Source organism: Mobula hypostoma, chromosome 7 (assembly GCF_963921235.1).
Source record: "Mobula hypostoma chromosome 7, sMobHyp1.1, whole genome shotgun sequence".
NCBI classification, from domain to species: domain Eukaryota; kingdom Metazoa; phylum Chordata; class Chondrichthyes; order Myliobatiformes; family Myliobatidae; genus Mobula; species Mobula hypostoma.
Genome location: NC_086103.1, coordinates 24,812,725 through 24,828,558, shown reverse-complemented (window position 1 = coordinate 24,828,558; position 15,834 = coordinate 24,812,725). Strand labels below are relative to the sequence as shown.

The following is a 15,834-nucleotide window of genomic DNA, read 5'->3' as shown; positions in this document are numbered from 1 at the left end:
TTAATCAATTTAGTTAAATCACAAAACGTTCACAAGTGACAATCAAACTACCTTAACGAATATAGAGTCTAAAAGCAAACAACAGGAATTCTGCAGATGCTGGAAATTCAAGCAACACACATCAAAGTTGCTGGTGAACGCAGCAGGCCAGGCAGCATCTATAGGAAGAGGCGCTTCGAAGGGTCTCGGCCTGAAACGTCGACTGCGCCTCTTCCTATAGATGCTGCCTGGCCTGCTGCGTTCACCAGCAACTTTGATGTGTGTTGCATAGAGTCTAAAAGTTCAGCTTTCCATCCACTCCCTTCTTTTGCTTCAATAATTCTTGGTTTCTTCGTACTTTTCAGGTAATGAAATTACAGTTTTACTGGAGGCAGGAATCAGAAACAGGATTCCAGCATTTGGAATAATATGCCATGAAAGAAACAAGGAGACGTTCTTATTTCCTCTGTGGGAAAGGGGTTTGTGGAGAGAACACAGTAAAAAGAATCAGTAAGAGAAAGTGTAGTTTAGGTCACCTTCATCTAATAATTCCTGAAGCATAGTTTTCACAATAGGCCGTTTTAACTTCATTATGAAATGTGAAATAATGATCTTATTTCAGCCGACCATACTTCTCTAGCTGATTGTATTTATGTCATGTGGCGTAGTATACATCTTAAACTATGAACTGAGGACATCAGCCACTTCTTAAAACAACAAATGTAAAAGGACATAATATTTTCCCTTCTTCATAAGTATAAATCATAAATTTTGAGTAATCTTACCTCAATTTCTGTAATGATACAGACCTTATGTTTATTTGTGCTGCTTTGGGTGACTGTGCCTAGGTCTTAAACTAGAGTTATTTCCCTAAACTCCTCTGCTTCAGTTCATTTTATGATCTCCTACAAGCCTAGGTTGTACAATCACGGTTGAAGATTTGCTTCATTTTTCATATACTGTATATATCAAAATACACAGTGAAATGTATAATTTGCATCAATGACCAACACAATCCAAGGATGTGCTGGAGAAGACTGCATGTGTCACCATGTTTCCAATGTCAACATACACACCCACTAACTCAAATGTCTTTGCAATGTAGGAGAAAACCAGAGTACCCAGAGGAAATCCTTGCAGTCTAGGGAGAACATACAAGCTCCTTACAGACAGTGGTGGGAATTGAACTCCAATCATTGGTGCTGTAAAGCATTACACTAACCACTTTGCTATCATGAATTATTTGTTCTAACATTTCCTTCTGTTGACCATTAACTGCCTCAAAGCTGTGATATTAATGTCAGTTGTTATTGTAGCATCACAATCTGGTTTCATTCCTAAGTTTTAAATTTGCTCAGAAATTTTTGACATGCAAGGTTTAAATGGGAAACCATTAAAATTTAGACTTACCTTCTGTTCCTACTCAAAAATCAGATATGGGAAAAAAATTGCTCTCAAGGCATTCGTGTGTGATTTTTATTTTCTTAGCTTGCATTTCTTGAACCATGCACAGATGATGCAGCTTCACAGTAAAGAAAATCGTGATTCAATTAGTTTTCTGGGAAGGCAATATCCCCATAACATGGGGCTCGCCTATGTAATAAAGGAATAGGATTGTCTGTTCAGTAAAGAACATGGTGTATAAGTTGGAACTGCACTTAAACCAGACTAATTGTTGCATATTTCCATTGATTTTCAACATTTCTAGGAAAGTTTGCATTTATATAGCACTTTTAACACAGAAAAATGTACAAGGTACTTCACATAAGTGTTATAAAGACCATAAGACATAAGGAAAAAATTAGGCCATTCAGCCCATCGAGTTTTCTCTGCTACGTCATCATGGCAGATTTATTATCCCTCTCAACTTCACTCTCCTCGCAATGTTTGATGCCTTTACTAATCAAGGACCTATCAACCTCTGCTTTAAATACACCTAATGATTTTGTCTCCACAGCCATCTGTGGAGATAAGAAAAAAGTGGATTATCCACAAGGGTTGATTTTAAAGATATTCTTAAAGGGAATGGATGTAAAGGGGGTAATTATGGAGCTCCTAGTTATGATAGCTGTTGGAGAGGCTGCCAACATCAAAATGTTTTCTGAAAACAAACAACAGGCTAAAAATCAACTCTCTGAGATCTTCAAGCCTTACAGCAGCAAAATGCAAGGAAGTTTGTAGAGCTGACCAGTTCTCTTTCTCTTTCCATTTCCTGTAAGAAAATGTAAAAATACTTTCACTTACCTCAGGCCATATCCGTCATCCAAGAATACATACTTGTTTGTGATATTATGAAAATCAAATCTAGGATTTTCTCCTCGTGAAATGATTTTATCCCACAGAATCACTTGATTCAATGCCTATATTGTAAGTTAATTCAGAACAAGAACTAAGAATAGTCAAATTTCAACAGATTAAAACAGTTGTAGATAGAAATTTCCAGAGAACACTACACCTCAAATGCAAATGCAGAGACAATAACATATTGCTGCTCAACATACATAGGAATCACATTACAGGAATGGAACAAGTAATGCATTAATACCAGAATATGTAAGTACAACATTGAAAAAACTAGTATCAACATACAATATCTGTGCAAACTCAACTTACATTGATCTCTGTAGTATATTCTGCTGATAGATAGAGGTAAAGATGCTTGACATTCCAGTTAAACACTGGCCCCAGATGTAGATACAGTTAAATGAATTATGGGCTCTGAATTGCACACAGAATAAATCCTGCTACTATTGCATGGATTGTCATTGACCAAATAAAAGCACATCAAATTACCACTAAATAGTATCCATTATAAGTTATGTTTTGGCTTTCACCTGTTGGAACTAACCGTGGCTCCTTCAAAACAGTTGCCTGGGTGTACAAGAGCAGTCAAGAGAGACTGCTCCAATTATCTACTTTAGGAGAAAAGCCTGAAGAGTTAGAAGAATGGGATTAGAATGAAAGTTTTGAAGACCTTTAATTTTAATGACAGGCCTATTATTTAAACTTTATCAAGTACCTCTTAGAAGTCAATATACATAACATCAATTCCAACCGCCTGACACCCCCATTACTTTATCAAAATCACTGTCAAATGTAAATGAGTTCTATCTTTCCAAGGATATTTTAGAATCTAAAGGATTAACTTTAGATATGATAAATGGTAGTAGTAGCATACTTATAATGATCTAGATAATCCGGGAGCTGTGTTCCACAAGTGCTCCATCACTTGCAGTTTCCTCACCTCAAGAGTATCTCAGAGTACACAAGAGTGATTTTTAGTCCTTGGTTCAAGCACCAACTATTTGAAAAAGAAATCAGTTCGGCCCCTCTATATTTTCCATATTGCTCTGCAAACTTCTGCTTATTAAGTATAGTGGATTCCAGTTAATTAGGCCATTGGCTAATCGGTGCAGCGGCTATTTGGGACAACTCTTAAAGAACAAAAACTAATTGAGAAAATAGCCATGGCTCCCTTTGTTTATTTGGGACACTATGCCATTTAATTGGGGCAGGACTCTATTGCTGAACAGTTTCTAACTAGTGACATATGTGTGCATCAGACGTGAGCACTTGCGTGGCCATAGGACACTGCACTGTGCTTAAAACAAACAGTTTTTAAATAGAGTCAGTTGTGTGCACTTGTGTTCAAAGAGCTGTGATCTTTGACACTGATAGTTAGCAAAATATAAGCAGAAAAACAAATAAGAATTGTTTTGCTCTTGCAGTTTCAAGCATTCAGGCTTGGAGATGCCAGAAACAGCCAGGAGGGAAAATGAAGCAATTTCACTTCAACAAGTTACAAAGAACTTGAAGGTATCAACAATCATTTTGAACGTGACAAAGAAAATGAAGATTTGGAGGATGCAATCATCAAAAGCATTGTATGAAGGCAGTTTATTATCTGCACTGTGTCTCCACTGATTTAGTTAATTTACAGTGTACACTATTAATTCTTCTGCCGATAACTACTAGGAACTAATACAATTTTATTTTATTTGGGACAGTATGCCACTTAATTAGGACAAGAGACTGTTGCCGAACAGCTTCTAACTAGCATCATTCACATGCGCTCGTGTGGCCATTGGGCACTACACCGTGCTTAGAACAGTTTTAAAATAGCGTCATTTGGGTGTGTTCCTGTTCAAAAAGCAGTGACTTTTGTCACTGATAGTTGGCGAGAAATAAGCAGCATGACAATACCGAACCGCTTTGCTCACTGCAGTTTTCAGCATTCAAGCTTGGAAATGTCAGATATGGATAGGAGTGAAAATGAAACAATTTCTCTACCTGAACAAGTTAGGAACTACGAAGAATTTGAAGGTATCATCAAACATCTTGAATGTCACCTCTAGTCCCCACCAGACACTCAGCTTTCACCTGTGGCTCCAAGTAGCTGTTCACATACAAAATCTGGTACACTGCTTCAACAGGCAGGTTAAACCAGGCGAGGGTAGCCAGCAGTTTTCATACTCTGGTGAGATAGCAACATGCCTGTTCTAGCATGCAAAGTCAGCTCTGCCGAGCTGGGCTGCTGAGATCCAGGTCGAGGAAGGCAGTTCTCAGTGGAGAACGAAGGGCGTGACAATGCACAGAGAAGTCATGGCCATCCACTGCAATAAATGAAGACCCCAGTTCTGATGACTACTCGTACCACTGGATCCAGACTTCCGAGATCGGGAGAGTGTAACTGTTCCAGTGCAATGACTGTTCCACTTTAAAAACTCTCCCACACATGTTGTTGAATACAACAGACAACCACCCATAGTATTGGTAATATTCTGATTTGTTCTGTATTTCACTTAAATGCAAAATTTGTTGCTTAATTAAATGGTAGTTTACCTTGCTTATACCTTTTTAACTATTTCCATGAAATTTTGGCCAATTGGGGCAGCCGCTTAATTGAGCCGGTGTACTTGTCCCAATTCACCAGAATCCACTGTACTTAATCAAAGTACTTCCTAAAGTTATGATGAAATCTTCCCTGGATTCCAATGGTTACCTCTCACCAATGCTGTTAATCTTCTTTATCAACTTTTGAATTATTGTTTATTTTTTACTTGCCTACCTCAACAGATTCCATGATTGATGTTGGTACGGATGATCAACCATGTTATGTTTGATATTGGAAATTGATTGTGGTAGTCTCCACTGTTTAGGTCTAATGTAAACTAAACTGCTAAAATTAAGCCCCAGTCCCATTCTCACTGCAGAATGGACTGATAAAGGTGAAGGAAACTAAACCTGACGACCACATTCTTTTGCATCTACCACTTTTTAACATAGGTTTCCCAGATTAAGGGAGTCTCCAGTATTTGGTACAAACAGACTTCATCTTCATTAAGCTGGTAGAAAACTGTACTAAAAGGATATCAACATAGATGCTAAAATTCATAGATGCTAAATCCATTCTTCCGATGGAATTTCTATATTTCGTTCTGAAACACAAAATAAAAACAAAATACCGTTTTTCAAACTACATGTGACCCATCATGCACTTATCTAACACTATATTAACAATAACTGAAACTTCATCTTTTCACCCTGCATATGAGTGTCTTGTTCATATTCTGAAAAAACACAAAATATTATTTTGTGGTTGGAAGAAAAAGAGCTTATCTAGATAACACAAGAGATCCTGTGGATGCTGGAAAGCTAGAGTAACACACACAAAATGCTGGAGGAATTCAGCAGGTCAGGCAGCATCTATGGAGAGGAATAAAGAGTCAATGTTTTGGGCTGAGACACTTCATCTGCGTAACTCGAATATATTCCATTTTACACCCATTAGAACCTACATATGACAACTTTTTTTTAAGTGCTGAACGACTAAAGCATTTGATGAACTTTCTGGGTGAAGAAGCTTTGAGGTTTGCAATGCTTTCCGATGCCTTTGCATTTACAGCATGACAGAGATAAATAATACCCATACCTGCATTGGCAATGACCTGTCATCCCTGCTCTGAAATATAGTATATAGATAAATAGTAATTTATTCAAACACTTTGAATATTGTAAATTACAAGAGCAAAGCTCAGCAAATACCCTGCTGAAACTGTTAACTGGTGTGGTAATCTGAACTCAGCAATCAAATCCATGTGGTGTCACTATTTTTGCATTATGACATTCACACTGGAGGAATAAATGTGATATCTTTACTGCAGAGATGGCCAGGGAATTTTTACACAGCCAGTATACTGATGTAATGGAAACATTATACAGCAGGTTCATTCCATTAAGTATTCTAGTCAAGGGAAGAAGGAAGCACACTTAAGGTTTAGGAAGCAAAGATCAGAGTTTAGCTCTGATCAGATCTTCAGAGTTATAAGGTAGCCAGAAAGAAGTTTACAAAGGGACCTATGAGAGCCAGAAGGGGATTTTGAGAAGGCCTTGCAAGGAGTACTGTGTTTGTGCATGGGCGGGTGGGAGGGAGGAACGGACATGTTTTGTTTTTGTTGCTTTGTTGTGCTGTGTTCTGTATTGCTCTATTGAGCATGGAGGGCATGCTATGTTGGTGCTGGAATGTGGCAACCCTTATGGGCTGCCTGCGGCACATCCTTGGGTTTGTTGGTTGTTAACGCATGCAATGCATTTCACTGAATGTCTTGATGTACATGTGATAAATAAATCTGAATCTAGTATCAAGAAAACCCCTCAGGCATTCTACACATACATGAAGAACAGGAGGATAACTGGAGTGCGGGTTGGACTCTATGGATCAGGGATAAAAGGAAATGTCTATGGAATCGGAGGAAGTAGGAGAGGTCCTTAATGAATATGTTACTTCAGTATTCACCAGTCACAGGGACCTTAATGAATGTGAGGTCAGCATCGAACAGCCTAAATCCTGGAACCTGTCAAGTTTAAGAAAGAGGATGTGTTGGAACTTTGAAAAAATATTAGGATAGATAATTCCCCAGCGCTGGACAAGATATATCCCAGATTACTACAGGAAGCAAAGGAAGAGATTGCTGCACCTTTGCTGATGATCTTTGTGTCCTCACTGGCCACTGTAGTACCAGATGATTGGAGAGTGGGAAGCGTTATTCCTTTGTTCAAGAAAGGTAATAGGAATAATCTTGGGAATTATACACCAGTGATGGGCAAACTATTGGAGAGGATACCTCGAGACAGGATTTACGAGAATTAGGAGAATAATAATCTGATTAGGGATAGTCAGCATGGCTTTGTGAGGGATACATTGTGCCTTATGAGCCAGATTGACTTCTTCGAGGAAATGATAAAATAAATTGTTGACAGTTGTGTGGTGAATATGAATTTTACTAAGGTGTTCAATGAGGTTCCCCATGGTAGGGTCGTTCAGAGAGTCCAAAGGCATGGAATCTAGGGAAATCTTAGGATTGATCAGATAAAGGAGGAAACCTGTGTGGAGTTGGAGGAAGTGGGATGGGGGGAGAAGGGTCCTTAAAGAAAACATTGCTTCAGTATTCAACATTGCGAGGAACATTGATGAATGCAAGATCAGAATCAGAATTATTATCACTGACATATGACGTCAAATTTGTTGTTTTGCAGAGCAGAATGGGGTAATACATAAAGTATACCATATATTATAAGAAGAAATAATTAAGTAGTGCAGAAAGAGAGCAGAAAGTATCAGTTACAATTCATGGGTTCATTCTCCATTCAGAAATCTGATGGTGAAAGGAAAGAAGTTGTTCTTAAAATATTCAGCGTCTCTCTTTAGGTTCCCGTACCTCCTCTCTGATGGTAGCAATGAGAAGAGGGCATATCCTGTGTGGTGGGAGTCCTTAATGATGGATGCCACCTTTCTGAGGCCTCACTTTTTAAAGATATCCTTGATGGTAGGGGGACCCATGATGGAGCTGTTTGGGTTTACAACCCTCCGCAGCTTTTTCTGATCCTGCACCGTATGTGACAACAGTCAACAGAGAACAGGCTAAATTGCAGTAACAAGAGGACAGAAGGGAACTTTTGAAAAAAAACATTGGAATGGTTAAGTCCTCCGGGATTCAAAACAGGCTTGCCCGCAGAAGGCAAAGGGTGGTACCAGATGGAGGCTATTCCATTTGGTGACCGGTGGTGTTCTGCAGGAGATCCCTACTCTTCATGATTTTTTATAAATTACTTACAGTAGACGAGGAAGTGGAATGGAAGGTTTAGTAAGTTTACAGATGACGTGAAGGTTGACAGTGTTGTGGATAGTTTACATGGTTGTTGTAGATGACACAGGCAAAGTACAAAGTACTCATCAGGGGTGATTGATAAGTTTGTGGCCTAAGGTAGAAGGAGATGAGTTATTAACTTCAAACTTTCTGCATAATCACTCAAAGAGTTGACCTGCATGTGCATGCAACGAGAGCTGTTAGCTCATCTCCTTCTACCTTAGGCCACAAACTTATCAATCAGCCCTGCTGTGGGCACTTTCTGGAGGTCCAAGATCCGTATGCTCCACAACTGCTGGACTAAATGCGTAAATGTAGGAGGGGACTATGTTGAAAAATAAATGTGCTAGGTTTTCTAAAATTGTCTCCTTCTACCCTAGGCCACGAACTTATCAATCACCCCTCGTATTAAAGAGGATACCAAAAGTTTTTTCAGATACATACATAAAGTGTAAAAGAGAGGCAAGAGTGGGTATTGGACCGCTGGAAAACAATGCTGGAGCGGGTAGCAATGGGGGACAATGAAATGTTTTCACGGTGGAAGACACTAGCAGTATGGTAGAAGTTCCAGGTGTCAGGGGTCATGAAGTGTTTTAAATTACCATAACTAGAGAGAAGGTTCTTGGGAAACTGAAAGGTTTAAAGGTAGATAAGTCACCTGGACCAGATGGTGTACACCCCAGGGTTCTGACAGAGGTGCATGAAGAGATTGTGGACGCATCAGTAATGATCTTTCAAGAATCACCAGATTCTGGAATGGTTCCAGACCACTGGAAAATTGCAAATGTCACTCCACTCTTCAAGAAGGGAGAGAGGTATTAGGAAGGAAATAATAGACCAGTTAGTCTGACAGTAGTGGTTGGAAAAATGTTGGGAGTCAATTTTTAAGGATGATGTCTCAGTATACTTGGAGGCACATGATAAAATAGGCTGTACTCAGCATGGTTTCCTCAAGGGAAAACCTTGCCTGACAAATCTGTTGGAATTCCTTGAAGGAATAACAAGCAGGCTAGACAAAGGAGAATCGGTTAATGTGTACTTGGATTTTCAGGCGGCCTTTGACAAGGTTCCATACATGAGGCTGCTTAACAAGCTACAAACCCAGGAAAAATTCTAGCATGGATAAAGCAGTGGCTGATTGGCAGGAGGATAAGAGTGGGACTAAAGGGAGCCTTTTCTGGTTGGTTGCCGGTGACTAGTGGTTCCACAGGGTTCTGTGTTGGGATTGATTCTTTATACGTTATATGTCAATGATTTGGATGATGGAATTGATGGCTTTGTTGCAAAGTATGTAGACAATATGAAAATAGATGGAGGGGCAGGCAGTTTTGAGGAAGTAGAGAGGCTACAGAAGGACTTAGACAGATTAGAAGACTGGGCAAAGAAATGGCAGATGGAATACAGTGTCAGCAAGTGTATGGTCATGCACTTGGTAGAAGAAATGAAAGGATTAACAATTTTCTAAATAGAGAGAAAATACAAAAAACTGAGGTGCAAAGGGTCTTGGAAGTCCTTGTGCAGGATTCCCTAAAGGTTAATTTGCAGTTTGAATTTGTAGTGAGGAAGGCAAATGTGATGTTAGCATTCATTTCAAGAGGACTAGGATATAAATGCAAGGATGTAATGTTGAGACTGTATAAAGCACTGATGAAGCCTCACTATGAGCAGTTTTAGGCCTCTTATCTTAGAGGATGTGCAGAAACTGGAGAGGGTTCAAAGGAGATTCAAGAAAATGATTACAGGATTGAATGGTTTGTCATATGAAGAGCGTTTGAAGGCTTTGGGCCTGTATTCACTAAAATTCCGAAGAATGAGGGGTGATCACATTGAAAACTATCAAATGGTGAAAGGTCTTGATAGAGTGGATATGGGGAGGATGTTCCCTATGGTGGGAGTATCAAACTAAGGGACACAGCCTCAAAACAGGGGCATCCTTTTAGAACAGAGATGAGGAGGAATTTCTTTAGCCAGAGAGTGGTGAATCTGTGGAATTCTTTGCCACAGGTAGCTGTGGAGGCAAGTCTTCATGTATATTTAAGGCAGAGGTTGATAGATTCTTGATTGGTCTGGCACGAAGAGATAGGGGGAGAAGGCAGGAGATTGGAGCTGAGAGGAAAATTTGATCAGCCATGACATTGGGTGTATAAACGGAGGATCGGAGGATGAATACAGGGCCCTGGTGGAGGACTCTGACAAATGGTTCAAGCTGAATCATCTTCAGCTCAACTTCAGTAAGACAAAGGAGATGGTGATGGACTTCAGGAAGACCAAGCCTGCACTGCTCCCTGTTCCTATTGATTGGGAGGACATGGATGTGGTGAGACTGTCGTGGAAGGGGGCACCTGGACGACAGACACAGAGGCTGTGTACAAGAAGGGTCAAAGTTGCCTTTACTTCCTGAGGGGACTGTGGTCCATTGGAATATGCAGAGCTCTCCCTCACATATTCTACCAGTCTGTTGTTGCCAGTACAATCTTCTATGCGGTGGTGTGCTGGAGAAATGGCATCAACACGGGTGATGCCAACAAGTTGAACAAACTGATTAGAAAATCTGGCTCTGTTATAGGAGTCCAAGTGGACATATTGGAGGCTGTGGTAGATCAGAGAACCCTCTGGAAAATGCTGGCAATTCTCGACAATGTTTCTCACCCTCTGCATGTCATCTTGGTGGAACAAAGGAGCATTTTTAGTAATAGACTAAGACAACTGCACTGTCCAAAGGCGGCTATATGAGGTCATTCTTACCCTTGGCCCTTAGATTCTATAATGAGTCAATCTATAGCCAGGGAAGTGATGACCCCTCCCGGTAGACTGTTATTAACCTCTGTTTCAGCTCTTTTTAACTCTGCTTTACTTGTAAGGTAACTCCTTTTTTGTTCTTTCTTACTTCGAATATTTATATACAGTGGCATGCAAAAGGTTGGGCATCCCTGGTCAAAATTTCTGTTACTGTGAATAGTCATAGTCATACTTTATTGATCCCGAGGGAAATTGGCTTTTGTTACAGTTGCACCATAAATAATTAAATAATAATAAAACCATAAATAATTAAAGTAGTAATATGTAAATTATGCCAGGAAATAAGTCCAGGACAGCCTATTGGCTCAGGGTGTCTGATGCTCCAAGGGAGGAGCTGTAAAGTTTGATGGCCACAGGCAGGAATGACTTCCTATGATGCTCAGTGTTGCATCTCGGTGGAATGAGTCTCTAGCTGAATGTACTCCTGTGCCCAACCAGCACATTATGTAGTGGATGGGAGACATTGTCCAAGATGGCATGCAACTTAGACAGCATCCTCTTTTCAGACATCACCGTCAGAGAGTCCAGTTCCATCCCCACATCACTGGCCTTACGAATGAGTTTGTTGATTCTGTTGGTGTCTGCTCAGCCTGCTGCCCCAGCATACAACAGCAAACATGATCGCACTGGCCACCACAGACTCGTAGAACATCCTCAGCATCGTCCGGCAGATGTTAAAGGACCTCAGTCTCCTCAGGAAATAGAGACGGCTCTGACCCTTCTTGTAGACAGCCTCAGTGTTCTTTGACCAGTCCAATTTATTGTCAATTCATATCCCCAAGTATTTGTAATCCTCCACCATGTCCACACTGACCCCCTGGATGGAAACAAGGGTCACCGGTGCCTTAGCCCTCCTCAGGTCTAACACCAGCTCCTTAGTCTTTTTCACATTAAGCTGCAGATAATTCTGCTCACACCATGTGACAAAGTTTCCTACTGTAGCCCTGTACTCAGCCTCACCTCCCTTGCTGATGCATCCAACTATGGCAGAGTCATCAGAATAGCAAAGCAAGTAAAAGATGAACTGATTTCCAAAAGGCATTAAGTTAAAGATGACACATTTCTTTAATATTTTAAGCAAGAAAACTTATTTATTTCCATCTTTTACAGTTTCAAAATAACAAAAAAGGAAAAGGGCCTGAAGCAAAGGTTTGGGCACCCTGCATAACACCCCCTTTGGCAGGTATCACAGCTTGTAAATGCTTTCTGTAGTCTTTCAATTCTTGTTTGGGGGATTTTCGCCCATTCTTCCTTGCAAAAGGCTTCCAGTTCTGTGAGATTCTTGGGCAGTCTTGCATGCACTGCTCTTTTGCGGTCTATCCACAGATTCTCCATAACGTTTAGGTCGGGGGACTGTGAGGGCCATGGCAAAACCTTCAGCTTGCGCCTCTTGAGGTAGTCCATTGTGGATTTTGAGGTGTGTTCTGGATCATTATCCTGTTGTTGAAACCATCCTCTTTCATCTTCAGCGTTTTTACAGACAGTGTGATGTTTGCTTCCAGAATTTGCTGGTATTTAATTGAATTCATTCTTCCCTCTACCAGTAAATGCTCCCCATGCCACTGGCTGCAACACAAGCCCAAAGCATGATCGATCCACCCCCGGGCATAACAGTTGGTGGGGGGTTCTTTTCATGAAACTCTGCACCCTTTTTTCTCCAAACATACTTTCGCTCATTGCGGCCAAAAAGTTCTATTCAAAAGGTTCAAAGGAACATCTAAACAAGCCTGATGCATTTTGGAAACAAGTCCTGTGGACTGATAAAGTTAAAATGGAACTTTTTTGGCCCACAGAACTAGAAGCCTTTTGCAAGGAAGAATGGGAGAAAATCCCCTAAACGAGAAGACTCTTAGCTGGCTACAGAAACTGTTTACAAGCTGTGATACTTGCCAAAGGGGGTGTTACTAAGTACTGACTATGCAGGGTGCCCAAACTTTTGCTTCAGGCCCTTTTCCTTTTTTGTTATTTTGAAACTGTAAAAGATGGAAATAAAAATGTTTTCTTGCTTAAAATATTAAAGAAATGTGTCATCTTTAACTTTATGCCTTTTGGAAATCAGTTCATCTTTTACTTGCTAGCTATTCACAGCAACAGAAATTTTGACCGGAGTGCCAAAACTTTTGCATGCCACTGTATCTGTGCACTTGTAATGCTACTGGAATTTCCTTTGGGATCAATAAAGTATCTGTCTAAAATGATGGAGCAGACTCCATGGTCTAATTATGCTCCCATACCTTATAGTAATGTTGCAGCTCTATAAAACTCTGGGTGGTGGTAAAGGCAGATAGATTAGGGACATTTGACTCTTAGATAAGTGCAAGGATGAAAGAAAAATGGAGGGTATTGTAGTTGAGATGGGTTAAAAGGTTGGCATAACATTGTGGGCTGAAAGGCCTGTACTCTGCTCTATATTTCTATGTATATAAGCAGTCTATTTATTAAACTTAAAACTATTACATATTCTTTTTTTTCTATCCTCACTGGAGTCATATTTAGACAGCAAAAAACACGTAGAATTGTACAACACGTAACTGTGTTTGGGAGACACAGTAGTGTAGCACTATTAAAAAGCCAGCAACATCCTTTGTTGCCAAGTTTGCGGATGATACGAAGTTTGGTGGAGGGGCAGGTACTGTTGAGGAAACAGGAAGGCTGCAGAAGGACTTAGTCAGATTTGGAGAGTGGGTAAGTAAGTGGAAGATACATAGTCATGCATTTTAATAGAAGAAATAAATGTGCCGACTATTTTCTAAACAGGGAGGAAATCCAAAAATCTGAGATGCAAAGGGACTTGGGAGTTCTTGTGCAGAACTTGCAGGTACAGTCGGAGGTGAGGAAGGCACATTCATTTCAAGAGGTCTAGAATATAAGAGCAGAGATGTAATGCTGAGGCTTTATAAGGCACTGGTGAGGCCTCACCTTGAGTATTGTGAAGAGTTTTGGGCTCCTCATCTAAGATAAGATGATTCTGGGAATGAAAGGGTTATCATATAAGGAATGTTTGATGGCTCTGGGCCTGCACTGGCTGGAATTTAGAAGGATAAGAGGGAATCTCATTGAAACTTTTCAAATGTTGATAGGCCTAGACAGAGCAGACGTGGATAGGAGTATTCCCATGGTGGTGGAGTCTAGGACAAGAGGGCACAGCCTCAGGATAGAGAGGTGTCCATTTAAAACAGAGATGCGAGAAATTTCTTTAGCCAGAGGGTGGTGAATTTGTTACCACAGGCAGTTGTGGAGGCCAGGTCGTTGGGTGAATTGAAGACGGAGATTGATATGTTCTTGATTGGACAGAGCTTCAAAGGTTACGGCGAGTGAGGCGGAGGTGAGGGTAAAAAAAAAAGGATCAGCCATGATTGAATGGTGGAGCAGACTCAATGGGCCAAATGGCCTAATTCAGCTCCTATGTCTTATGGTCTAAAATGTAAATAGTGTTTTTTTAAAAAAGTACAAAAGAATCCAATGCATTGTAATCAATATTTGGACATGGCAGCAGAGTTCCTGTACCTGCACTGATAAATGAAAACCCCAGCACGTTTATATTATTAATAGAGCAGTAGTTTCTCACTCTGCCGACCTTTCTGGTAACAGGTCCTAGAAATTTGTCCACTTTGTTTTCCCTTATTCTTCTCCCTTAATCTGATGCCCTCGAGTTTATCACTGCTCAGACCGCTCCTTCTTATCTATTCAAATTATCCAAGAGGACTTCAAATTTGCCAGGTTTCGGTTCAGCTTGAATATACCGCTAAAACAGAACAGGGCCAAAAGTGCACCAGCTCGACCTATAACATCATCTGACACATTTGCTAATTATGGAGAGGTTGGGGTCCACGCTAGTTTCTCACCGAACCGCCTACACACCCTTTTAATAAATTAAGCCTCCCCTAGCCTTTTTGTGTACTTAAGTTAGTAACCCCTGTCTTTCACCGTCATTAATCCCTTTGTGTGCGGCTGTAAACACGGTTTCAGTATCCACCCTAGGGTCGAAACGGGAACTGAGTCAATGCATAAATAAGGTGGTTAGTAACCAAGAGCCTGGAGCTGTGAGCCGGGAACACACTCACATCGTGCTTGAGCTCACAATGATGCTGACGGGTACACTGCGCTTTTGGAACGCTGTACTGAGGAATACGAGAACGGCGAGTATCGACATCACCATCAAAATAAAGGTGACGAGCGAGCTGAGCCGCAAAATTAAACTGTTCATCTTCCAGGAAACCTGAAGAGTGGGGTCCCGACTAGTGTATCCGGTGCCAACGTCTAAACATTCCCCAGCAACCACTACTACTGAAGAGAAACGTTCCGAGCTTCCACCGCCCCTACTCGCTGCATCTATCTCCTGTTCCCTACCCCCTCTCCACCAGCACGATATTGTCACATCTCCGTATCTTGACCGTACTTTTACTAATTCTTCAGACTTCGGCGAAAACATGGCCCACTAAGAAAAGTGCTAATTCCGTTGAAAATGAATAACATTTTCTTATTTAAAAGAGTCAGGGTTGATCATCTGAGCGCCTTTTGCACAAACACAACATTTTTTCATATGATTATTTTTAATTTTCTAAATTATATGATAGCCCAGTACCCACAAAATCAGTTGCCCTCAGACAAGACGTTATCATTTCAATTTGATAAAAAAGTGAAAAAATTATTTAAAATGTATAATATAGATACCAGATGAAAGAGTAGTGAAAAACCTCTCGCAAAGCAAAAGCAGTGAATTTTCAACAATACAGTATTTACTCTTATTTTGTGGTTGCTCAAAATGTGTCCCAAGTTTTTGTCAACACCATCAGAACTTATTAAAAAAAACAATAAAATCAAGCAAACACGAGCAAATTGCATCTATCCACGGCCTCTACTGTAAAGATGAAGCCGCACTCAGGTTGGAGGAACAACACCTTATATT

At 40.5% G+C, this 15,834-nt stretch overlaps 1 protein-coding gene across 1 annotated transcript; it reads right to left on the bottom strand.

Annotated features, from left to right (window-relative positions):
* Positions 1 to 280: 280 nt before the first annotated feature.
* On the bottom strand, positions 281 to 15,124 carry LOC134348873 (signal peptidase complex subunit 3-like). The gene is made up of 5 exons (XM_063052661.1): positions 14,990 to 15,124; positions 5,353 to 5,417; positions 2,593 to 2,669; positions 2,224 to 2,339; positions 281 to 445 (listed from the first exon to the last, which is right to left on the bottom strand). Exons 1-5 carry the CDS (start codon positions 15,082 to 15,084, stop codon positions 313 to 315), a joined length of 486 nt encoding a protein of 161 aa, XP_062908731.1. The 5' UTR covers positions 15,085 to 15,124; the 3' UTR covers positions 281 to 312.
* Between the last annotated feature and the right edge of the window lie 710 nt (positions 15,125 to 15,834).